The 22,953-nt window shown below is 51.4% G+C and overlaps 8 protein-coding genes across 8 annotated transcripts; 5 read left to right on the top strand and 3 right to left on the bottom strand.

Moving 5' to 3' along the window:
• Positions 1–772: 772 nt before the first annotated feature.
• Positions 773–5,188, top strand: ALT_1890 (isocitrate dehydrogenase [NADP], mitochondrial; the record flags this gene model as incomplete). Its single annotated transcript, XM_089599226.1, has 13 exons — positions 773–1,096; positions 1,569–1,579; positions 1,647–1,680; positions 1,736–1,874; positions 1,928–1,964; positions 2,021–2,517; positions 2,576–2,996; positions 3,768–3,960; positions 4,018–4,054; positions 4,105–4,172; positions 4,228–4,607; positions 4,659–4,732; positions 4,785–5,188. The coding sequence occupies 13 exons, from the start codon at positions 773–775 to the stop codon at positions 5,186–5,188; spliced, it is 2,619 nt and encodes an 872-aa protein (XP_089456372.1).
• A 200-nt stretch (positions 5,189–5,388) lies between these two features.
• Positions 5,389–6,711, bottom strand: pgxC (putative extracellular exo-polygalacturonase; the record flags this gene model as incomplete). Its single annotated transcript, XM_033559348.1, has 1 exon — positions 5,389–6,711. The coding sequence occupies one exon, from the start codon at positions 6,709–6,711 to the stop codon at positions 5,389–5,391; it is 1,323 nt and encodes a 440-aa protein (XP_033415239.1).
• Positions 6,712–7,315: 604 nt separating this feature from the next.
• Positions 7,316–7,945, top strand: ALT_1888 (SRPBCC domain-containing protein; the record flags this gene model as incomplete). The annotated part of the gene is made up of 1 exon (XM_033559347.2): positions 7,316–7,945. One exon carries the CDS (start codon positions 7,316–7,318, stop codon positions 7,943–7,945), a length of 630 nt encoding a protein of 209 aa, XP_033415238.2.
• A 2,529-nt stretch (positions 7,946–10,474) lies between these two features.
• ALT_1887 (protein kinase domain-containing protein) lies at positions 10,475–11,701 on the top strand (the record flags this gene model as incomplete). Its single annotated transcript, XM_033559346.2, has 1 exon — positions 10,475–11,701. One exon carries the CDS (start codon positions 10,475–10,477, stop codon positions 11,699–11,701), a length of 1,227 nt encoding a protein of 408 aa, XP_033415237.2.
• Positions 11,702–12,780: 1,079 nt separating this feature from the next.
• On the bottom strand, positions 12,781–14,696 carry ALT_1886 (uncharacterized protein; the record flags this gene model as incomplete). The annotated part of the gene is made up of 2 exons (XM_033559345.2): positions 12,781–14,507; positions 14,570–14,696. The coding sequence occupies 2 exons, from the start codon at positions 14,694–14,696 to the stop codon at positions 12,781–12,783; spliced, it is 1,854 nt and encodes a 617-aa protein (XP_033415236.2).
• Positions 14,697–15,234: 538 nt separating this feature from the next.
• ALT_1885 (putative endosome-associated ubiquitin isopeptidase (AmsH)) lies at positions 15,235–16,916 on the top strand (the record flags this gene model as incomplete). Its single annotated transcript, XM_033559344.1, has 2 exons — positions 15,235–15,381; positions 15,438–16,916. The coding sequence occupies 2 exons, from the start codon at positions 15,235–15,237 to the stop codon at positions 16,914–16,916; spliced, it is 1,626 nt and encodes a 541-aa protein (XP_033415235.1).
• Positions 16,917–18,404: 1,488 nt separating this feature from the next.
• On the top strand, positions 18,405–19,591 carry ALT_1884 (putative oxidative stress response protein Oxr1; the record flags this gene model as incomplete). Its single annotated transcript, XM_033559343.2, has 2 exons — positions 18,405–19,375; positions 19,447–19,591. 2 exons carry the CDS (start codon positions 18,405–18,407, stop codon positions 19,589–19,591), a joined length of 1,116 nt encoding a protein of 371 aa, XP_033415234.2.
• Positions 19,592–20,137: 546 nt separating this feature from the next.
• ALT_1883 (vacuolar import and degradation protein 27) lies at positions 20,138–22,756 on the bottom strand (the record flags this gene model as incomplete). The annotated part of the gene is made up of 3 exons (XM_033559342.2): positions 20,138–20,959; positions 21,021–22,588; positions 22,744–22,756. The coding sequence occupies 3 exons, from the start codon at positions 22,754–22,756 to the stop codon at positions 20,138–20,140; spliced, it is 2,403 nt and encodes an 800-aa protein (XP_033415233.2).
• Between the last annotated feature and the right edge of the window lie 197 nt (positions 22,757–22,953).

Genomic DNA, 22,953 nt, shown 5'->3' with positions numbered 1-22,953 from the left:
TGGAGCACCTTAGTATTAAAACTGGATGACATGATCATTCTGTGTTAGTTAGAAAATCAGGATCAAGAACATTAGTGTAGGTAGATATGGAGTAGTGTCCGTGGGTTCATGGTCAGTGGTTCATTCGAAATGTCCGGCTTCGGCGCTTTGAGCGGAGTTCCAAGTCCTGCTAAGGAAAAGAAGGTCAACAAAACAACTAATTCAGATCACTTGAAGGACGTGAGGAGCAAAAGAAATCAGTCATAAAGCAACCGGACAAAGACTTTTCCTCCTGGGATAAGAGGACACTTTCTCCTTCATCCTTTTGGACCGGATTTCTTCACTTGGACGTCCCCCAAATCTTTCCTCCCACCCTCCATACTATTACTATCATCAACGTTAAGCGATTTTCCGGGCGGTCCGTTCTGCCCCGTGTTGCCCCAGAAATTTAGCAAGTGAGAGCTCTTGAATCAGTAAGTAGTTATGCTTGTTCCCTGACCATCTTCTCCGGCTTGACGGCTGCTTCCGACTCCACTGTCCTCCTTCCAGCCGAGCCTCTTCTTGCTATTCCCTCGGGTACTGCGAGCTTGTGAGCCTGCAAAGTCCACGCTTGGCTGACTGACGCAACCTGGTTTTCCCCTTAGAAGCGAAGCGGAAGTACCGATTTGCGAACCGCCTTGAGCCGACCAATATCCACGCCACAGTCTTCGTTTCCAATAGGGCCGAGACGTAGAACCAGCGAGGACAGGCGCGCGAGAGTGTTATATTGCAATTTCCCTAATCCCAGATCGATATGAGCTCCCTCCGTCTCAGTTCCGCTTTTGCGCGACGCTCCCTCCACGCCTGCGCCCCTCCTCGATCTGCCCCTCTCTATTCCTCCGCTGTTCGCTTTTCTTCCCTTTCTTCTACTTCTTCTGTCTCCTCGTCCTCCTCTTCTTCCTTCTCTACCTCTGCTGCTGTAGCTCGCCCTCAGCGTACTCTTGCTTCGTCCTCGCTCTCTGCTTCTTCCCGCCGGTCCGGAGTAACCTCGTTTCGTTTGACCCAATCGCGCAATATGGCCACCGAAGGTACCAAGATCAAGGTCAAGAACCCAGTCGTTGAACTGGATGGTGATGAGGTAGGTTTTCTCTCATCGGATTTGAAATTCGAATTCGATCTTCAGCTAGATCGCTTGCCTCCCCGTTCTTTATATAACCTTTGCTGGTTTCACTGTCACAAGCGCGTCGGACGTGCATTTTCGTCATAGTCTGCGAGAACGCGGGGAAAAACGGCGGACTGCGCCTGTTGTACCTGGACAAAGCTGTCAATCTTCCGAGGATTATTGACTCATACCAAACAATGCTCATTCGATTCACATGTTGTTTGTTTGATGGATATGTGGGCTAACAATGGGTGTTTCAACTATTCTAGATGACCCGTATCATCTGGCAGGAGATTAGAGAAAAAGTAAGTTCTTCGTCCCCTTCCTCCCCGCTGCCGCTGCCAGCTCTACCTGCATGCGGGCCGTTCTTCTCCGAAGCATTGCGATCAGTCACCTTTTCTTCCTGTGAAGCTAAGACTTATGTCACTAACTTATTGTCTCTTTAAAGTTGATCCTTCCGTAAGTCTGTCCTGTCGACTGTCTTCGGCGGACTGCCAGCGGGATGTGAACTGAGATTCTGGATTAGTTACCTTGACATTGACCTCAAGTACTACGACTTGGTATGATATACTCTTATATTCGGTAATAGAAGGCCTCCATGCTAACTCGCTCCAGGGTATTGAATACCGTGACCAGACCGATGACAAGGTCACCGTCGAGGCTGCTGAGGCCATTAAGAAGTATGGTGTTGGTGTCAAATGCGCCACCATCACCCCCGATGAGGCCCGTGTCGAGGAGTTCAAGCTGAAGAAGAGTAAGCCCTGCAGCCTCACTTCGTTTGAACCATTCTCTAACTACTTTCTCAAGTGTGGCTGTCTCCCAACGGTACCATCAGAAACATTCTGTATGCTGTCCGCAACCTACTGGTACTCCTTCCAGTCAAATGCTAATCCATTGTAGCGGTGGAACGGTCTTCCGTGAACCCATCGTCATTCCCCGTATTCCTCGTCTTGTTCCCGGCTGGAACAAGCCCATCATCATTGGTCGTCACGCCTTCGGTGACCAGTATCGTGCTACCGACATTGTCGTCCCTGGGCCCGGTAAGCTCGAGCTCGTCTACACCCCCGAGAACGGTGAGCCCCAGGCCATCAAGGTCTACGAGTTCACTGGCGGCGGTGTTGCCCAGACCCAGTACAACACCGATGATTCCATCCGTGGCTTCGCTCACTCCAGCTTCAAGATGGCCCTGATGAAGGGTCTGCCCCTGTACATGAGCACCAAGAACACCATCCTGAAGAAGTACGATGGCCGCTTCAAGGATATCTTCCAGGAGATCTACGAGTCTACTTACAAGAAGGAGTTTGACGCCAAGGGCATCTGGTACGAGCACCGTCTCATTGACGACATGGTTGCTCAGATGATCAAGAGCGAGGGTGGTTTCGTTATGGCTCTGAAGAGTGAGTTCACCCTGGTGTCTTTCCATCATGAATGTCTTTTGCTGATTGACGTGTGAAGACTACGACGGTGATGTTCAGTCCGATATTGTCGCTCAGGGTTTCGGCTCCCTTGGCCTAATGACCTCCACCCTGACCACCCCTGATGGTAGCGCCTTCGAGTCCGAGGCCGCCCACGGCACTGTCACTCGTCACTACCGTGAGCACCAGAAGGGCCGTGAGACCTCCACCAACCCCATTGCCTCTATCTTCGCCTGGACCCGTGGTCTGGTCCAGCGTGGCAAGCTGGACGAGACGCCCGACGTCGTCGCCTTCGCCGAAGAGCTGGAGCGCGCCTGCATTGACGTCGTCAACGAGGAGGGCATCATGACCAAGGACCTGGCTCTGGCCTGCGGCCGCAAGGAGCGTGAGGCCTGGGTTACCACCAAGGAGTACTTGGCTGCTGTTGAGCGCAGACTCAAGTCTAACCTCAAGGCCAGACTGTAAGCGTTTTAGCTGATTCGATTTGTTCTATTCTCTGATTTGCATTGATTGTACTTAAAATACCATTTTCAGCATGGAAGGCTTTTCTGGAATAGCCGCAATATAAAAATTATTTTTGGATAGATTCGGTTGCCTCGTTCGAGAATACTTGCAGCAGACCAGCTTTTTTGTTGATGTTGAAGCTTCGTGAGGCATGCTGTGTTGTGCTTAATGTCGCAGACTCGCAGCCCCACTCAAAGAGGCAAGATGTAAGGGTCTTGTCTCTCGACAATCGACATTATTCTTCACGTGTCGGATTGCTCCTCATTATACTTTCCGAAAACCAGCGCCCATTGGTTCGATTAGCGCTTCTACTTCCTTGACCCACCTAACTCCCTCCAGAAGTGAGTGGAGGATCAGCAAGGGACCCTCATGCCTGATTGGGAAATACTGGGGTCACGCCGGGGATGTTTCGGGATTGGTATGTAGGGGCCATTCGATGCAGGAATTTGAGCCGCCACCCATAGCGCATTGGGACAAAGCAAGTTTCATTATACCAGTCAAAATCGTGCGTTGTGGAAGGCCCACCATGTGCTAATGTTTCGTGGTAGGATTGAACGATCCAGATGCGGGCAGAGTTTGTGCTGACGCAATAGAGTCACATTCCAATGAGGTCTTAATAAGCACTTGGCCACATCGACATATCTCACATTCAACTCAGTAACATCAGGCAGATAAGTTTGCAAGATGTTCTAAGAGTATGGAGCAGCAGCTACTCTCATCAATTGAAGACTGAGTGCTGTCGAAGATGCTGTCGCCTCTTCACGGCGACTCCCTTCACTCTTGAACATGACCGCGCGAATATTGGGCGTTACCACTGCACTCTTAGTACTGTCGACCTTGACGGTTGCCCTGCGGTTGTACACTCGGTTTGGGATTGTTCGAACACCAGGTTGGGACGATGCATTGATTGTTGCGGCAGTGGTAAGCTCCTGGAACGGTCTTGATTGAAGCCAGAGCACGACTGGTTGACGAAGCTAGGGAACGAACTATGTCTTCTATGCATGTCTGATCATAGGTAAGTCGCCGGCTTGTGAGAGCTCGTGGCTGAAACTTATCCCGGAGTAGAACTTCGACACCACTTGGGAGAGAAACAAGATACACTCAGCGAGCATGTTATGCGAACTCAGCTCAAGGTACGTACGTACTTCACACTTGAAGTGAGGCCATGATAGCTAACTCTACTGGCAGGCCCTCTGGCTGTCCATCCCATTTTATAATCTCACCCTTACACTGGCCAAAATCTCCATGATCCTGCTGTATATGCGTCTCTTCGCTTCCACGAACAAACGCTTCCGAATCCTTCTTATCGTCTTTCTCGTCTTCATAGTCATTGTCGGCCTATGGACCCTCTTCGGCACTATTTTAATATGCCTCCCAGTCCGCGGGTTCTGGGACCACTCCGTTCCAGCCACATGTCGCTCCTTCGCGGTAGTCTGGTGTCTCAATGCCGCGCTGCAGATCGTAACGGATTTAGTCGTCGTCACGACCCCGATACCCACGCTCGCACGGCTGCGCCTACCAACCAGACAAAAGTTCGCCCTGATTCTAGTATTCGCCCTGGGATTCTTGTACGTCTTTCCCTTCCCCTCCATCTTCTAATCATATACTAACGCCTCCAGTGTCTGCGCAATGAGCATCATCCGTCTTGTTAGAATCATCCAGCTCGTCAGCGGCGACAGCGACGACTTCTCTGGTAACATTGCATCCCCCATATCTATGCGCCACAAGACTGACAAGATCATAAGAGCGCAACGGCCCAGCAGCAACCTGGTCCTCCATCGAAGCCAACATCGCCATCATCTGCACCTGCCTACCGCCGATCCAACCCCTCCTCATCCGCATCTGCCCGCGCCTGCTCTCTTCGCGCCCGCGCCCGCGCGACAGCGAACGCCAACGTCAACGCGAAAAGGATCTGCCCTCTGTCTACTCGTTCCACCGTAATAACCCGTTCGCTGCGACGAGTGGGAATTACTCGGCTAGCATCACGGGGAATTGCTCAGTCAATGGGGACGAGTTGCAGGATACGGATGGGATCCAGGTGGTTAGGGAGTTGAGGTGGGATCTGGATCATGCGGAGAGAAGATCCGGGAGTAGCACTGAGAAGGAAAGTGCGAAAAAGCAAAGGCGGGATTCGGGGTTTGCTGGGTGATTGCATGATTTTACTCACTGGTTTCAAAGAAGGGACTCTATATAGATATCTCTTTGTAGGTTTGCAAAGTTTATAGACTTGGTGTGGAGATGTTATAAGTCCATACTGGACGAGAGGGATAATTATTTATACTGGAGAATATAAAAGATGCGTGGTACATGTTGTCTATGCTCAGGTACATACATAAATGCTCGACCAAATCACTGAGGCAGAAAGGTACCATTCTTACACTCGAACCCAAGTTTGGGATTCAGCTCCGCTGTAGCCTTCATGCAAATAACGCTAGGCGAGTCCTTACTCTGCGGGTAAAGCCGGATATTCTCTGTCCTGAAGTTCTTGCAAGAGGACTCGGTGTTGCACTCGAGCACAATGGCCTCGGTATGCTTCAGGTTCGGCAGACCGGCATTGTACCAGCACGGATTGGTAACGCACGATCCATCACCGGGGTGGTAGGTGTTGATGGAGCCCGAGAAATCGGACCAGGTGAAGTCCTCCATCATGACGGATGAGGAGGGGTCGATGGTGCCCGACCGCGAGGCGCTCTGGTCCCAGTAGCTCTGGGTGACGAATATGGGGAACGTGACGTTCTTGACGCGGATGTTCTTCCAGACGACGTTCTTGACGAGGCCCTTGCCGCCGGACCAGGACTTGAAGCGGGCGGCGTACAGCGCGTCGATGACGGTGACGTCCTCGAAGCGGAGGTTGGTGATGTTGGCGAAGTCGGTGGGGTCTTTGCCCAGCGAGCCGATGCTCATGCCGTGCGACTGGTAGCCGATGGTGTTGCGGGCGAAGACGATGTTGTGCGAAGGGGAGTTGACGGCGATGGCATCGTCGCCGTTGTACATGATGCTGTCGGTGATTCTGATGTTGGTCCCCTCGACGTCGAAGCCGTCGGTGTTAAAGGGGAAGCCGCCCGTCGATTTGGCGTCGACGATGGCGTGGGTGACGGTGATGTCGTCGCCTTGTAGCTTGACGTTCCACGCGATGGGCTTGCCCGAGCGGAAGTTCTTGATTGACGCCTGGCTCGTCTTGTAGCTCATCAGGTGCGGCCGGTTCGGGAAACTGCTGCTGTTGGCTGGGTTTGCGTCCCACCAGGCCTGGCCGTACGAGTTTATCCAGCCATTGTTGATGTCGTCGGCTCCCGTCCAGTCGACGCGCGGCCCCTGGAACGTGAACCAGGTATTTTGGCCGGATTTGACGATGTTCTGTACGGCGGTAATGTTCTGGGGAAGATGTAGGTTCCCCAGCACTCGAATCTCGACATTGCTGAGATTGGTCGCTTTGATCGGGTGGAAGATATTGTAGTCAACGCCCTCCTGGAAGACGATGACCGAATTCTCTGCGCATTGGGCAAAGGCGCTGGCGACGGCAGGGGAATCATCGGCGGTTCCCTGAGAGGATGCGTAGCTTGAAGGAATCACACATTTTCTCGAGCGAGCTTGTATCGATTGACTGGAAGCTCCCAAAGCTAGCGGGACAAGAGAGGCAAGAATGCCCAGAAGAGCTGGGTTGGTAATCAGCATGTTGAAGTTACTGAGTAGAAAAGCAGTTGCTGGGGCACATACCATGGACGCACAACTCGGTAAGTTTAAATAGTTTCTATCAGGATAGCTCCATCGAGCAGGACCTTCAGGAGTTACGGAGTACTATTGCACGGAGAAACTCCAAAGTTAAATAAACTGTATGGACGGAAATTTGAGCTCCACCCGTATAGAGCTGATCAGAGCCAAGATGGATGCTTAGTAGGGGGTCATATGTCATCGCATTGGTGGAGGAATTAGGACGGAGACTGGGGATGACACGGGCTACTCCATAGTTGACAGTACCTAATTGGCTAGCCGAGGTTATATCATTGCGAGATGAAGATTTCCAAATAGGATCTGCTTTGAGTCTTGGGATCTGGAGTTGGCAGATTAACGCTGATGGCCTTGCAGCCTCAGGCTCTTACCATTCACCTGACCTGCTAAACTCAAGCTTATGTGGAGACTGTGGGCCATCGTGATCTAGATAAACATCGACAACTATCACCCCGGGCAATTCTAGCAAGACAGCTCGAACCACCAACCTATTGGTACTCACATTTAGGCTACTACATCTACTTGATCAATCATCATGACATCTACGTCTATGACTACATCCCCATCCCTCAGCTCCAACTCGACCCCCAACATCTCCGCGTCCAACGCCGTCCTCCACCTCAGCAGTGCTACACACATCGACGCACCCTCGCAAGATGTCTGGAACGCCCTAATCGACACCTCCACCTGGCCAACATGGAACACCTTCGTACCCCACGTCACCATCCGCGCACAACCAGACACCCCCGATGCCTCCCCCGATTCCCTCTCCCCGATCCTACAGAAGGGAACCAAAATGACCTTCCACGTACACATGTATCCCTCGTCGACTAAACCGCAAAAGGTAAACGATACCCAGCTTACAGTCATCGAGTTTGAGCCACCGAATCCCAGCGCCAAGAAACCCGGGCGGATTGTGTGGGCCAGTGACCCCGATGCCAAGGGCGGATTTCCTGCGTCGCTGCTGACGGCAGAAAGGGTACACGAGATTGTGGAGGTAGAGGTTCCAGGAGAAGATGAGCAGATGAGACGGGGGACGGCGGTTCGCAATTGGGAGGCCCAGGTTGGTTATTTGGCGTATATCGTGCGGTGGATGTTCGGGGGTCGCTTGAAGGAGAACTTTGAGATTTGGGTACGGGATTTGAAAGGGTATGTTGAGGGGAAGTCATCAGGAGCTTGATTATGCGGGATGAAGGATTGAATGCGTGACAACTGCGAGGTGATGCAAAGGGTGATCGACAGGTTGTAGCCGGGGTTTCCGGAATCTAAACTGGTTGGACGGGGTTCTCAGACGGCTGACATGCAGGACATGATCAAGAGACTGGGGAATGTTGAATTCGTGCATCAGCTGTTCCAGATCTATCACTTGCTTGGGTATCTTGATGCCGCTCGGCTAAACGGTGATGCAGTGGAACCATTGCACAAGAAAACAAACATATTTTCCTGCGGATGTTCGCGTAACAGGAATCGACTTCAGGGAAGCTGATATGATGACTCCTTGGTTTCCTGAGGCTCGTATTTTTACGATATCAAAGACACATATACCCTCCTAGAGCTATATTTAACAATCCTGAGCGGCTAGACAGCTATTTAAATTGCTATTGCAGGCTCTTACCCCGCGTCGACCATGAGGACTGCATGAGTTAATTTCAACGAATCACAGATCTATGACAGTTAACATTTGGAGATATGGTCATAGCCCGGAATTTGAGAGGTTGAAAAATATCTCCGCAATTTATCAAGTACAAGGCTGAACCTACCGTAGTGAGGCCGGAGTAATTCCGAAGCGCAATACGTCTTAGTTACATACTAGAATCAGAAGATATCGGCGATGACGTTGCGCACTGCAGTTCAAACTTGATTCGAAGGCAATCGGAGGCTTTGGAGACTGTTGAGGCTTAGTGCAGGGTTAATGGGTGTCCTTAATTCTTTCTCGAGCAAGGATCAGCTCCTGACTTGCGTAAAATGTGGAGTCAAGGACAGAATCTCTCACTCTGCAAAAGTCTCAATAGTCGGTAAATTTCCGTGGCTGAGAGTGAGCCTCTCACACGTGGGGGTGGAGATTGGCTACGAACTTGTCGCGAGGATAGATCAAAGTTACAAAGAGGCAAGGGCCTCTTGGACACGAAATGAAGAGTGAACTAAGATCGGGATACGACTATCGGTTTCCGAAAAGAACTATTATTATCCTCGGGTCGAATGCTCTATCAGACCTATCCCTGTCCTGAGGTCGTTCTCTGTCTGTAAGATTACCTAACTAATGCTCTTCTGTGACGCGGAAATGACAGCCGTTTGGGCGCTTCCGGGTAATTTCGTGGCGTCCGAGCGGAGACGAACCAATACCCACCGGATTGCCCTATTGGGTCAACCGGATCAATTGAGGGCCCGACTAAACCTGTTTGCGTTTAGTGGCCGTATCTGGGAACTGCAGAAGCGCCGAAAACTAAGGCAGGCAAGACCCTGTTCGCGATAAATTATTACTTACCATACCATTACGACAGAGGGAAACCGAATTGGGTAATCTCGAAGATGCAAAAGGCAAAGTAGTCGTTCAGGGACTCATTTCCAGCATCAGTATAGTCTGACTGTCTGCCTCTATAGATAGACAGGATGAGAGGGTTCTCAAGCTGAAAGTCTTTGGGCGAACAACAAGATGAAGAGGACTGATCATATTTAATTTCAGTCTACTAAACAGGAGTCATGTCACTGTAACCCTTTGTGATAGCCGGGCAGTGCTACCTTGCCTAAAGCAATAAAACTACCGAATAAGTATCTAACTACTTCCTGTACTCCGTGTGGCTGACTCCAAGTGTAACAGTAGTAAATGAATATCAATAGTCGTCGTATTCCTCCGAATCCTCCTCGTTCTTCTAGATGGTGATGGACTAAATAGTATATTCCTTGGTGTCATCCATCGTCCTCCATCTCTCAGAGTTAACATTGTCAATTAAGCTCCTCGTCGATCCCCGAACTTTTCCCACTTTTTTGTGACTCGATTTTCCCTGGTCGAGACCGTTGCTTTTTCTTTCTTTATATTTTTTTTTTTTTCTTTTCTATCTTCACTCGCCCCTCATCTCGTCCTTCCTTCCTTTCCTTCCCTCGACTTATTCCTCTTGCAGCAATCTTCCATCATGTTTTCGGTTTTTCGTCGCTTTCGTCTCTCCCTCACTTTGTCTTCTTCCGCTCCTAGTTTCCTCTGACCACCCGTCTCCGTCTGGGCCTGGATCCTACCACGCGGTTCCTCTGTCACCCGCGTCACACGCATTGCCACTCATATCATTTTTAAATACTCGTTCCCCAGACTCGTGGCCTCTATAGATCCATAGATGGTGTTCGTTCGTCTCGTCGCTTAATCCAGAGTATGCGCCTTGGTTGTCCGCCTGTCTGCCTATTACTTACTCGCTTATTGCGTCAGACATCTATATAATTCCTGTCGCATATAGCGTTCACATGAAGTAATCCAACGCATTTTCCACCATTATCACCAATCGCCTCCCCATATCAGCTACTTATATCAGCATTTACTTTTTCACATTGTGAGCTATATACACGACATATTTGAAGATCAGTGACGACGTTTTATCGCATTCTTTGGCCCTTCAAGTGGCATTTCATCATAACCGAGTGACCAGGCTTTGCGCGTACTGTCCAACTACTGCAGCACAATCAAGCCGACCCTACCGCAGGCGCATTAAAAGTACTATTCATCATGGCGGCACCTAATATACCGATTCGTCTTTCGGTCCACACTGGCACCCAAGACGGCAAGCACCCCCAGCTTCCCAAAGGGTCACAGCCAACCCCTCCAATCACCCCAACTATCGGTCATGACAGCAGTTCGCCCGGAGTCAACACACCCAGTCGCTCAGTATCTCCTGTGTCCTTTTCAGGAAGACAGCTGCATGGCATCTTACCATCTGACCTTCAGACTGTAACCTCGCCACGCAAGTTTTCCGACGAATTGGAGTTCCATTATGACTCCAAGGGCCGCAAGTTCGAGTTTGGCCGTGGCGTTTGGAGCGTCGTTTACATGGCATCCTCCCGCGCATCTTCCGCCCCAGCTGCACTGAGCCCTCCAAGTTCGCCCGCATCAGGAAGCCGCGTGGTGGCCGTCAAAATGCCTGGGCGACGCGATGCGCCCCCAGTGCTTGACGCCGAGGCCCTAGCGCTGACCCGTTTGAGCATGGTTCCTGGTTGCGAGGACCATATCGTACCATTCCACGGCTACATTGCCGATTCCCATGCCATCGTCATGGGCGCCGTGCCGCTTGCTCTCTCAGCCTACATTGAAGAAAAGGCTAGTGCAGCCAAGAAGCACATGTCCACCAGCACGATGTTTGACCCCGTTCAAGGCATGGCCGAATGGCACGGTCTCGCGAAGAAGCTTGTCGCGGGACTCGATTGGCTCCATAACGGCGCTCGAATGGTCCATGGTGATATTAAACCTTACAACTTCCTATTGCGCCCCCGCCCTATTGCCAACGACTCGGATTCCGACGAGTTCCCCTTTGAGCCGCTCTTCGCAGACTTTTCCTCTGCGCACCACATCGGCGACTGCACCTCCGCAACCGAGGGCACCGCCCTGACAGCCCTGACGCCCCCATTCACCGCCCCCGAACTCCTGTCCATCTCGGCGCTCAAGTCCCCCGACGTCGTCCCGACTCCAGCGTCAGACGTCTTCTCGCTCGCAGTGACCCTCCTGGCAGCCGCGACGGGAGATCTCTTACTCTACCCGGGCACAAGCAGCATGCAGCGTCTTGCCATGGCCCGTGAAGGACACCAAGTCATCGACTTTGCACGCTCAGGCCAGAGTGGCGCTCGCATTCCGAGAAAGGGCATAGTCGAGCAAATTGTCAAGCCTGCCATTGCTAAGGATCCGTCCCAGCGCATCGATCCTGCCGACTGGCTGGGTCTGGTAGTGAACACCATGGCTTGATCTCTCAATTTTACCTCGTTCGTTCTCTGATTTACTAGGATTTCAATCCTGCGGTCTATTGGATGATCTGACGTTTCTGCCTCTCGTCTCTCCTTGCCTTGTCATGGCTATGGCCTGCGCCGTTGTCTCTATTCTCTTCTCTTCTTCTCTTCTTCTCTTCTTCTCTTCTTCTCTTCTTCTCTTCTTCTCTTCTTCTCTTCTTCTCTTCTTCTCTTCTTCTCTTCTTCTCTTCTTCTCTTCTTCTCTTCTTCTCTTCTTCTCTTCTTCTCTTCTTCTCTTCTTCTCTTCTTCTCTTCTTCTCTTCTTCTCTTCTTCTCTTGTCTTAAACAAAACACTATAAAGGATACCCGGTTAGATTTCATAGATTCTGGACCATTTTGACATTGATGCGATATACTTTTCTTTGCTTGCTATGGCTGTTATGTGGATCCGTTGGGTTCTGGGTATATAGTGTACGAACGTGTTATCAGCCTGCTATGTGTGATAAGTATCCTTGCCACGAGATGCACTCGTGTTGTATCCAATAAGGCAGATGAAAAATGCTATGTTGTATTACTATCCCTCAAAAGCTGGGAGTATGTTCCATGTAAAACGTACGTTACTGGTCTTCAGGCCAACCGCCTTTCCTTAGATCACGGGTAGCTGTGAGGTAGGTACCTCCGCTACGCTTCGCCATTGGAAACCTATCCCATATAACACGTGAAATCTTGATCCAGTACGAGTCAGCAACCAAAGTCCTTACTTTGAAGCCCCAAAGATCCCAGGTAAGAATCAGGTCATGAAAAGTCCTTCCTCACAGCAAGTAATTTCTAGTCTAAGGGTAGGGATGAGCTACATTAGCTAGCAGACACTCGGATCACAGACACCTCTCGGTTGCTACCTTCAGCTGAAGAATCTCTATATGTATGGAAGGATTGGATTTTCGTATGGCCGTGGTTATCTGGTGGCCATGACATTAAAAAAACACGGTAAGGTGCTCTGGAGGCGACCAGTTGATGATGTTTCTATTGATGATGGTTATGATACAAGTCGATTATGGTTAGGTATAGTACAAGAAGAGTATGGTACATAAGACAGTTCTACCTAAGCTTCTTAGGTTCAACGCTATATTCACCAGCTCGGAAAGAGGTCAAAGTCCCTCCAAGCAACCGATTCAACTGCACCACGTTGACCTCCGTATTGTTATCTTTCTGATACTCCAGGATAATCTCCCACAGTGTGATAGGGGAAAGACAGCGGATCCGCACGTCGCTCAGGTCATAGTCTAGGTTCTCCTGGAAATTAAATACAGGGTCTAGTTGTTTGCTGGGGTCTTCTCCCGGACGACCGTGGACGGTTTTGGGAAGACTGTCAAAGTTCGGCTTGGGTGTCCTAGCAGCATGTGTTGCTAGGCTGGGGATGGCGCGGACGAGGTCGTTGATGGGCCGGCTGGGGAAGAGAGAATTGAGAAGCTCGGAGACGGGCATTGCGCCGCGGCTGCCGAAAATGAGGGAGACGGCCTCGTAAATGCGGTACAGGTTGGCTCTGGAGGCTTCGTCGACCTGGTTGGAAAGGCGCGTGACGGGGGAATTGGCATCGGCCTCGAAGTAGATCATGGTCATGTCGGTTTCTCTCGGGTAGAGTTCCTCGGGCTGAATGTGAAGGGGCTCAAACGGGCGCCGGTCCCAGAGGAGGACTGCGTCATCGAAGGAGCCGGTGGAGAGCGCGCTGCGGGCGTCGTCGATCATGTTCGGGACGTGGTGGAGGACCTCGAAGTGGACCTCGGAGCTTAGCTTGGCGATGTCGGCTTTGAGGGAAGCGATCTGGTCCAGGATCGGCTGGAGAGCCTGCAAGTCGGCGGTGGGATCCGCAGCCTTACGCGAAAGAGATCGATTGAGCTCGTCTATCTTGATCTGTTTGTCCGCCAGCTCTTTGCGAAGGAATGAGTTCCGATTGTCATATCTCAATTGGATTAGTGCCCTCTGTTTCTTTTTCTTCAAGGCGGTATCACTGGGAGATTCCTCCGCAGTCTTAATCGTTTTCAAGATCCTGTCGTGCATGTCGGTTTTGATGCGAGGGACATAGGGATAAGGGGACTGCCCTGGCTCAGGAGCCTCTGGAGCCAAGGGAATCAGAGGGGCTTGTCGTCCTGCAGGAACTACAATATTGTGTTGCGCGCTCCTTTCAGCGACCCGTGCCGCGTTGGCAGCTGCTAGGTCCCATCCCTTGGCCATAGTCCAGGTGCTTTGATCCTGGGTCGATGCGACTTCAAAAGTGTGTAATGCGACATTTTCCGTGACCAAAGCCGGACGGCTACGATGGGACACTGATCGTGAAAGGATTGTCTGCGCCTCGAACAGAGGCAGTGTGACAATAACACGAACACTCCCATATGTATGGAGACCGGACTGCCGCATACAGGCCTCCATGAGGGCCGACCATGACCGCGCCGGTGTATAATGATCTAGTTTGGAAGCGTTTGGAGGCACATTGGCCAAAACCAGTAGCGCATCGTTTTTAGCCAACGCGCCAGAAGCATCGCAGTTGGAGAACCCCTGTTCGGGTAGGTGTTCGGCGAGAAAGCCGTGCCAATCCTCATCGAGATCGTGTATATCTTGAGAAACTAAACTGTAGCAAGGTTTGCTTTCGGCAAGCGTTCTGAGCATCGGTCCGAAGACTTTGATATTTGGTTCCACAAGCACATGGCGTCGAGGGCGCAGAAAATCGTTCACTTTGGACGACCATAATCCAGCACCGGGCCTGAGATCAAGGACATCCACTGGCGGTTTTCGAAGGAGATACGGCCCGAGGCGTTGGAGGATGTCATCTGCGACAAGGCGTATCAGCATCGTTCACGAAAATCTTTCCCTCTCATTCCACATTACTAACCACATAAGCTCTCGCTGACGATCTCCGGTTTGTGTAGCCTCTTTCTCTTCAACGGGTTGGGAATTTGCTTCTGCAGAAGTCCTGTTATCGGAAATCGAGCGAGTGGCGCCCATCGGTTCGGCTTCATTCTGCTGATGCGCGCTCAATGAGACTCAATAAGATTTAGTCAGTCAGATATATCACAGTAAAAATGATCAATCCCGCACAGCAGCTCCATGCTGATTTGTGGGTAGTCTCCCAGTCTGAAAAAAATTATTAAAGTATGTAAAAAGACGGAGAAGTGATAGCGGAGGAGGGGAGCTTTGAACTTGAAGCTCCGCCGGCGGAATCAGAAGTAGTCAACTCCCTCCATAACATCAAGTCCCCGTCTTCATCTGAACACCTTCATGCGTACCGCCTATCATTCCATCTCTGACTCTGATACTGTACTTTTCCAAAGTTGTGATGACCAACCCCGTGCCTACTGCCTGAGTTTCCGTGCTACCAAGGTCTGGCTGCCTAAATGAGGCCTCCCCCACCATAACATCAGCTGGTCGTTGCACCAGAACTGAATCACATCACGCTTGACCTGATTGTTTCCGTTTCTGGAATCACCTGGACTGTAACCATCAGATACCAAATTTCCAGAAGCCTGACCTATAAACGTCTACTTGCTCAGGCACATCATGGCTTCGCATGCACCCACACTCGGCATGGGAGCGTCACCACCTCAGAGCGTGGAGAAGATCACACGGATTGCGCAAGACTACGAGTACAACCCCCTTATACCGCTACGAAACTGGCTGAGGACCGCGTCCACACTCCTCAGAGAGGTAGGATACCCAGCAACCTTCCCAGCTTTCAACACTAACTTTCCGCTCCATCCTAGGCTCGAATCTACGAACGGGAAGGCCATGACGAGCAAACATACCTACTGCTATTTCGACATGCACAACTAGTACTCGTGAACCTAGCAAAGCACCCCGATGCCAAAGATGAAAAGTACAGAAAGGCTCTTATGGAGGCCGAGAAGGAGGTCCGGATTAACCTCGGGAAATTAGAGGCGCTGAAACCCCGGATCAATAAACGATATGAGTGTTACGCCCAGTTGATGCGCGAACGTCAAGCTCGGACTTCGCATCAGGAAACAACCTCGTCGAAGCAGGTGCAACCATACGACCCCGCGTTGGCGGGTGTAGTCGAACCTTTAGAGGCAGGGAAGAACAGAGATTTGGCGGTGCAACTTGCGCGGACGGAGATTAGCCGGAGGGCGACTGTTAGGAAAGCCTTGCGCCAGGCTGGTGTGTCACTAGAAGAGGAGCAGAGTCGGCGTACGGCAGGTGTCTGGAACAATTGGGAAGATGCTGTGGATAAAAATGGACGCGGGATGGACAATGACCTGAGCCGCCGGATTCAAGATGTGAGGCTCAACATCGACCAGCAAACTCATGCGAATGCTCGTCCGCAGCAGATGAAACCGGCACAGCCGTCCACTAGTACCTACAAGTATCCTTCCGTCCCACGAACAAAACCGCTGGAGCCTTTGCCATCTGCGTCGACAAACGTGTCCCGAGATGGAAACACCTTGCGCTCAGAAGCTCCATTGCCACCGCCAAAGGAGCGATTCGAACCAAGCCAGTCGACATTTACTGACGGAGCGCCCCCACCACCACTGCCCGACAAGCTCTTGTCGACCCCAGCTCTGGCTGTTCCAGAGAAAGGACAGCCGTTGACAGACGGCGGAAGCTCACGTCCAGACCTGAACCCCTCCAGCTTCACATTCAAGCCGTCGGCATATCTAGAAAACGGGACGCCGTTGCGCACCATGTGGCTGTCTCCCGATCTGCGAACGCATTTCTTGGCTATAGCGGCTCCGAATACGCGACGCAACCTAGAGACGTGCGGCATTCTGTGCGGAACTTTGATTTCAAACGCACTGTTTGTCTCCAGGCTGCTTATTCCGGAACAAACGGCTACTTCAGACACATGCGAAACCGTAAACGAGTCTGCAATCTTCGACTACTGCGATTCCGAAGATTTGATGGTGCTAGGCTGGATCCATACGCACCCCACGCAGACTTGCTTTATGAGTTCAAGGGACCTCCATACTCATTGTGGATACCAAGTGATGCTACCTGAGAGCATTGCGATCGTTTGTGCGCCGAGCAAATCTCCTGATTGGGGTGTGTTCCGACTCACTGATCCCCCGGGGCTTAAGACGGTCCTGAACTGTACGCAGAGCGGGTTATTCCATCCCCATGCGGAGGCTAATATTTACACCGATGCGCTACGTCCTGGGCACGTCTATGAAGCCAAAGGGTTGGAGTTCGAGACCGTGGATCTTCGCCCTAAGGAATCCCGAGTTTGATGTTTGATGTTGCGATGTACTATGCATGATATGGCTTGCGATTATGATACCATCTCCAGTGATTTGCTGTTTGTTCTCCGCTTTAGAATCATTGCTATGTCCAGCATACATTACATTTTCTACGACAACAAGATGTCACTGCTTGCTTGTACCATGCCATCCCTTATAGACTGGCAGTCAATCAATTGAAAAACTGTGCAACAGGTCTAGACTACCTACTATACCATCTTATTACAGGTCCCAATTACTACCATGAACTTTAGTCAAGTATGTATGCATGCCCTCTCATTTCCTTTGTACAATATCATACATTACATACATCTCTCAATCAACCTGGCTGGTGGCTTTTGACTCATCCACTCATTCCTGCAAAATCCTGCTTCGAGACCGAGACCGAGAAGGAGCGCGGGAGCGCGATCGGGAGCGACGCCGTGCGCCAGAACCTGCACTATACTGACGCGTTCGCTCGGGAGTGGGCTTTCGCCGGAGTCGCGAGCCCCTACGGTTCCCCGGAACGGTAGTGGTTTGCTGTGTGGCTTGTCTGTCTGACGGACCAGCGGTCATAGTGATACTTCTCGTTCTTAGTCCGATAGATTGTTCAAAGGTATGTTGCTGAGCGCGCGAGGGACGGTTACAGTTCCTCGCAATAAAGGTATTGATATGCTATGGATGAGTGCTTGCTGTGCGCTTTGATGTTGAGAGATCCGCTCCAATATATAGCTGCTGTTGCTGGGGCGAAAGTCATTATGGCGTCGTTTGCCTCATTTCGGAGGAACAACCCGGGTGGTCTCTTAGCATTTTATCTGTATCTAAACCATGGCTTCCTTGATGGCCCCGAGAATATGGAATGGGGAGAAGAGACCAGAGGCAAGTGTGTGGTGGCTATAGATCGGTCACTGCAGCTGTGAGGTAGACCTTCATGTCCAGTTAGTTAGTTCGACTGCACAATCTGTGTGTTTATAGCATTCAACCGATGATCATGAACACTTTTAGTCGCATTTCTGTATATTGTTTGGTCTGTCAACCAATTTCTACCGAGGACGGCCGTAAACTTGGTGATCATGCCACCACTCGCCGTCCACGAAAGGTAGTGTTGGGATCAGCATTGCTTGTTTGCCATTTCTTGGGATGTTTGTTTGTCCTTAACTGGCAGTGAAAAGCATCTGAATTAAATCCAGCAATGTCTGAGGAAGATAGCAGCATATCTTAGATGCGCATCATTCCTCAAGGTGGATGGAAGCGATAAGAATTGGGATCAACAACTGCGTCGTCGTCGTCTCCCCACATTACTATTATTAAAGCCATCATCATAATCATCATCACCATCTCCGCTTGAGCTCTCACTTTTGCCTATATCTTTCTGTGTCCTCTCTTGATTTCTTCTCCATAGCTTTCTCCATCTCAATTGAACAGAGCTCTTAGTTCTCTTCTCCATTCGTCTATTCCTTTAGATACCCCCACCTGTTGAATCTCTTTATTGCCGTCCGCATGTCGTCCCTCTCGCAGGGAGATTCGCCCTCATCGACTGCCACCCCATCCTTATCCTCATCTAGCTCGACATCAGGGTCTCGCACTCCAAAAGCAAACAGTCCCTTCAATCAATCGGCCGCCTCCTACTTCTCCTACCCCGTCACACACGTCGTCTCAGGACTCTACCGCCGCTTAACAGACCCCAACATCGCCAAAGCATCGCGCAAAGACAGCAACAGTCCCAATAGGAACATGAATGCCAGAAACAACCACGTGCCATCCACAACGTCCCCAGATATCTTCGTCCCTATCCGCACTGCATCACCCTTCCAACCACCACCCCTCACCCCGCTAACCCTCACCCCCGGCCCCGGTATTCCCCAACAACAACTCCTCACCCGCGCCCTGGCTGAAGAAATCCGCCTGCTGGTCCCAGCCCGCCTCCAGCTCGTCGACACCTGGCGCCTAGCCTACAGCCTCGACCGCGACGGCGCCTCCCTCTCAACCCTTTACGAACATTGCCGCGAGTTCTCGCACCGCAGCTCGCGGGCGGGCTACGTGCTCATCGTCCGCGACTCCTCCCCCGCCGGTGCCGTCTTCGGCGCCTACATGACCGACCCCCCACACCCAGACTCGCACTACTTCGGCACAGGCGAGTGCTTCCTCTGGCGCGCGAGCGTCCTGCCCTCGCCGACGAACCTCCTGAATATCAACGGCCCGCAGTCCGAGGAAATGCTTGAGCGCGCGGGCCTGCCGTTGCCACCCAGTGCGGATACAACGCATGCGGGCCGCTCGACAACGCTACGCGGTGACTCGAGAGGTCACGGCGATGGCCGTCTTGCGGCGCCGCGGGCCAATGGCGGGGCCGGGGCTGGGGCGGCGAGCGGTGCCAGCACGCCTGAGAGGATCCGGTTCAAGGCCTTCCCTTATAGCGGCGTAAACGATTACATGATGTTCTGCGAGACCGGCTTCCTTAGCTTGGGTGGAGGGTGAGTTTCTTTCCTCAACCGCACCTGGTGCGTCACTGGGAGATGAAAGTTCGGCAGCTAATGTGCAACAGGGACGGTCATTACGGGCTATGGGTAGACTCGAGCTTGGAAAAAGGCGTCAGTGCCTCGTGTCAAACGTTCGGGAACGAGCCTTTATCCGACGAAGGCGTCAAGTTCGACGTCCTCGGTGTGGAGGTGTGGTATGTCGGGGCGTGAGTTCACGGGTCCCGGATCTCTCTTACGCATTTTCTTCCGTATAATACCCTGCCGCGATGGGTGCTGGCTCTCCATCGTGCCATAGTCCTGGTTGCATTATTTCCATCTTGCATCTTGCATCCTAATTGAAGAAACTGAGGGAGTAGAAGATGAAAGCTAGTAAGATAGCTGAGCGCAAAATCCACGCTCCAATGTGGCTGTAGCGTGTCCATCAATTGCAGTCATATTGTTCCTAGCTACCTAAGCTAGCTATAGTAAAGATAGATCATGCTTACATCTGACGTCAAGCATGAACCGCCCACTAACCTTCCTTCGCGTCCTCCATTGTTGTACCATCATTACGGTGATTGACCACTGGTCTTTTAAATTGAGGAATAGGAAATATAGGAAATATGGGTGAATAAAACTTGGAAAAAGATATAATTGTAAGGACAAAAAGACAACAGCAGGGGGTATGCGATCAATAACACATAAAAGAAATCATAAAATGACAGATAAGTGAAAGTTCATCGGCCTGGCGTTCCCAAGGGTGCCATCGCAAAACATCTAATAGGGAGAATTGACAATATCGTCTCTTCCCAACCGACTGCCCCATCGGGTGCTACGACGGCTCGGCGTCACAGGAGGTCCCGCAATGCTTTCCCGAGTAGGCTTCTGGAAAGTCCTCTTCGCGACCATGTTGACTTCGTTCGGCAGAGCAACAATGACATTCTTGTCCGAGCCAAACCGGAAGTTATCCGCCATGACATCTTCTGCATATCGCTTGATGGTGTAGGGGTCTTTCCGGCCGGCAATGACCTTCTTCAAGCTCCAAGTGACGATGAAAGGACCAGTGGCGGTGACAATGGATGTCTCCTGAGACTCAACACCAGTGTTGAAACGTGCCGGAGTGAAAGAGATGGGCTTCTTAGTCTCATGCTGGAACTGGGCGACGTGCGCAGGAGTGAGACCCAAACGGCGAGGCTGTGGTTTCGAGTCTTTGGCGAAGGAGCGCTCGAAACCAAGCTTGCCTTCGTTCTTGCCTTCTTTCTGGAGCGAGTCGATGAGCAACAGGTAGGTTCGGCAGGTAGCCAAGACCCAGCGGCCATCGGCAGACACATCCAGTCCGATGATGGGCTCTCCCAAGGCAGGTATATGCGTCTTGGCATTGATACCCAAGCGGTCGAACATGCGGATATCGCCCTTATTGGAGGCAACAGCAATGTATCCCTTCTCAGTTGTGGCCACTGCGGAGAAATCGTTCTTGCTAGCGTACTGTTTCAGATCCGCATCTACCAGTTTGGCTCCTGCCAATCGAGGATCAATGCGGTACAGTGCGTTCTGCGAGACACCAATGAATGGCTGAGCGGAGGTCATCTGGGCGAATTTCTGCAAAACGTTGGTTAAATATATGGCGTCAAACGAATACGCGATGACAATGTAAACTTACGTTTTCTGGTGCAAATGTGGTCACCGGGATATCGTCATGCACCTTCCACTCATCAATGACCTTGCCGTACTCGAGATCCATACGGTACAGCGAGTGAGGGTCATCGCCATTCTGGAGGATCATGTTGCGGTCCTCAGCATGCAACATGACCTTCTTTGGGCTGAAAAGCTTTCCTTTAGGCGTCTCGACCTTAGAAATATTGGTCGAAAACTCAAGGTTGTTATCTGGTGTATGCCTGAAAACCCCAATCTTAGATCCACGGACAACAAATGATCGATCGTGCTTGTAGCCGACTGCCAGTTGAGAATTGACATTGCCATCATCGTCACGCGTAATGACATCCTCCTGCTCTTCGTCGGAATCGTAGTGCTCGCTGCGTTGGCCCTCGTCCTGCTCTTCCTCCTCTTCGTCCTCGGCCTCGGCCTCGGCCTCATCCTGTTCTTCGGTCTCGGGATCCTCCATTGTAAGATCCTGGAAGGCATCCAGCACGTACTCGCGATCATTCTCCTTGACCTTGGTCCATTTCATTTCGTTCAGCTGTTCCCAAAGAGCCTGCATTAGGCCCTCTTGAAACCTCTCTTCTGTGGCCTGATCCTTGAACCGGAGTAGCCATGAGTAAGCGGATCCATCTTGACCGTAATGATTGAAGATGAATGACAAGTATTCAAAATTGAAGACTGGATTGATGTCGGCAACAACCGCTTGACCAAGCCACTCCTTATCCTCGCCACTGATCTGCAACCAATACTGCCAGGTGCCAACTTCAGACACAGTGGCAATCACATCAGGATCCTGAAGGATGAAAGTCCCGCTGGGGAAGTCGAAAAGGTGCAATTCTGCCTTTTCCTTTGCGAGAATCTCCTTAGCCTCTGGCTGCGCTGCCGAGGGCGGGGCCACTGTACGTTCCTCTCCTTCTCCGACTGGGTTTATGAGGCCCTTGGACCGCGAATACTCGATATCACGAGCCATGGCAGCGGCGGACTCTCCGGCGGACGCTACCGAGTGTGCGCGTGATTTGACTGGCGAGGAAATTGGACTGGCGGCAGGGATTGTCTTCTCTTCCTTGAAGGAGAATTCCTGAAGCTCTTGCTCCGTTGCTCTCTGGGCGCTCTTCCTGTATTTCCTCTCGTACTGACACTGCCACGCTGCTAACTCAAAGGTGGAGACTTTGTCCGCTGGCACAGATAGGTCGCAGACAAACTCGAAAAGATCGCCGGCGTCGCCACTCAAATCGTTCCAAGCTAGTATTTTCGAACCCCCTTCGCGGGCTTCAACACGGAAGTGCAAGCCTTGGTCAAGCAGGAATACCTTTTCGTCCTTGTCTAGACGGTCGCTGGCGCCTTGTTCGTCCTCGTCATCGGCAAGCTCCTCCTCACCTTCCTCGTAGGCACGCTGAATGACGAGTTGGTACTGAAACTCCTGACCGGTGCGACGAATAGTAGCCGCGGCGTCCTTGAAGATGAGTTCCGAGTAGCCCTTTGGAGAAAGAGGGCGAACCAAATACAGCTGGCCTTGAGGGATATCGATAATGGATTCTTTAGAGGTGTCTCCAAATAGGAACTTGCTCACTGTGATGTCACCGAAGTCAGTTAGCTGAATGTCACGATGCGCAAGAAATGATCCCAAAATGGATATGAGGTAAAGTAAGGAGGGGTAGATGGCGGGGTAGAGTGAACGGAGTTGGTAGATGTTGAAAACAAGAGACAGATCTGAGAGAACTCACCATTACGGAGCATGAACATAGCTGGAGAGTTCAGAAGGCTGCTACCTCAAAAGGTGCAGCTGATTATTCCTTACTAGTACGTAGTGCTTAGAGGCACGCAGTCGGCAAGGAGATTAATGTTAGGGGGGGAAAACACAGGGGACAGATCGAAATCTGCAAAAAGAAAAAGAGTTTTTAGTAGAAGAGATCCAACATCACCAGTAAATGATG

The sequence above is a fragment of the Aspergillus lentulus genome (assembly GCF_001445615.1).
Source record: "Aspergillus lentulus DNA, contig: Alt04, strain: IFM 54703, whole genome shotgun sequence".
NCBI classification, from domain to species: domain Eukaryota; kingdom Fungi; phylum Ascomycota; class Eurotiomycetes; order Eurotiales; family Aspergillaceae; genus Aspergillus; species Aspergillus lentulus.
This window is presented reverse-complemented; position numbering and strand designations above follow the sequence as displayed.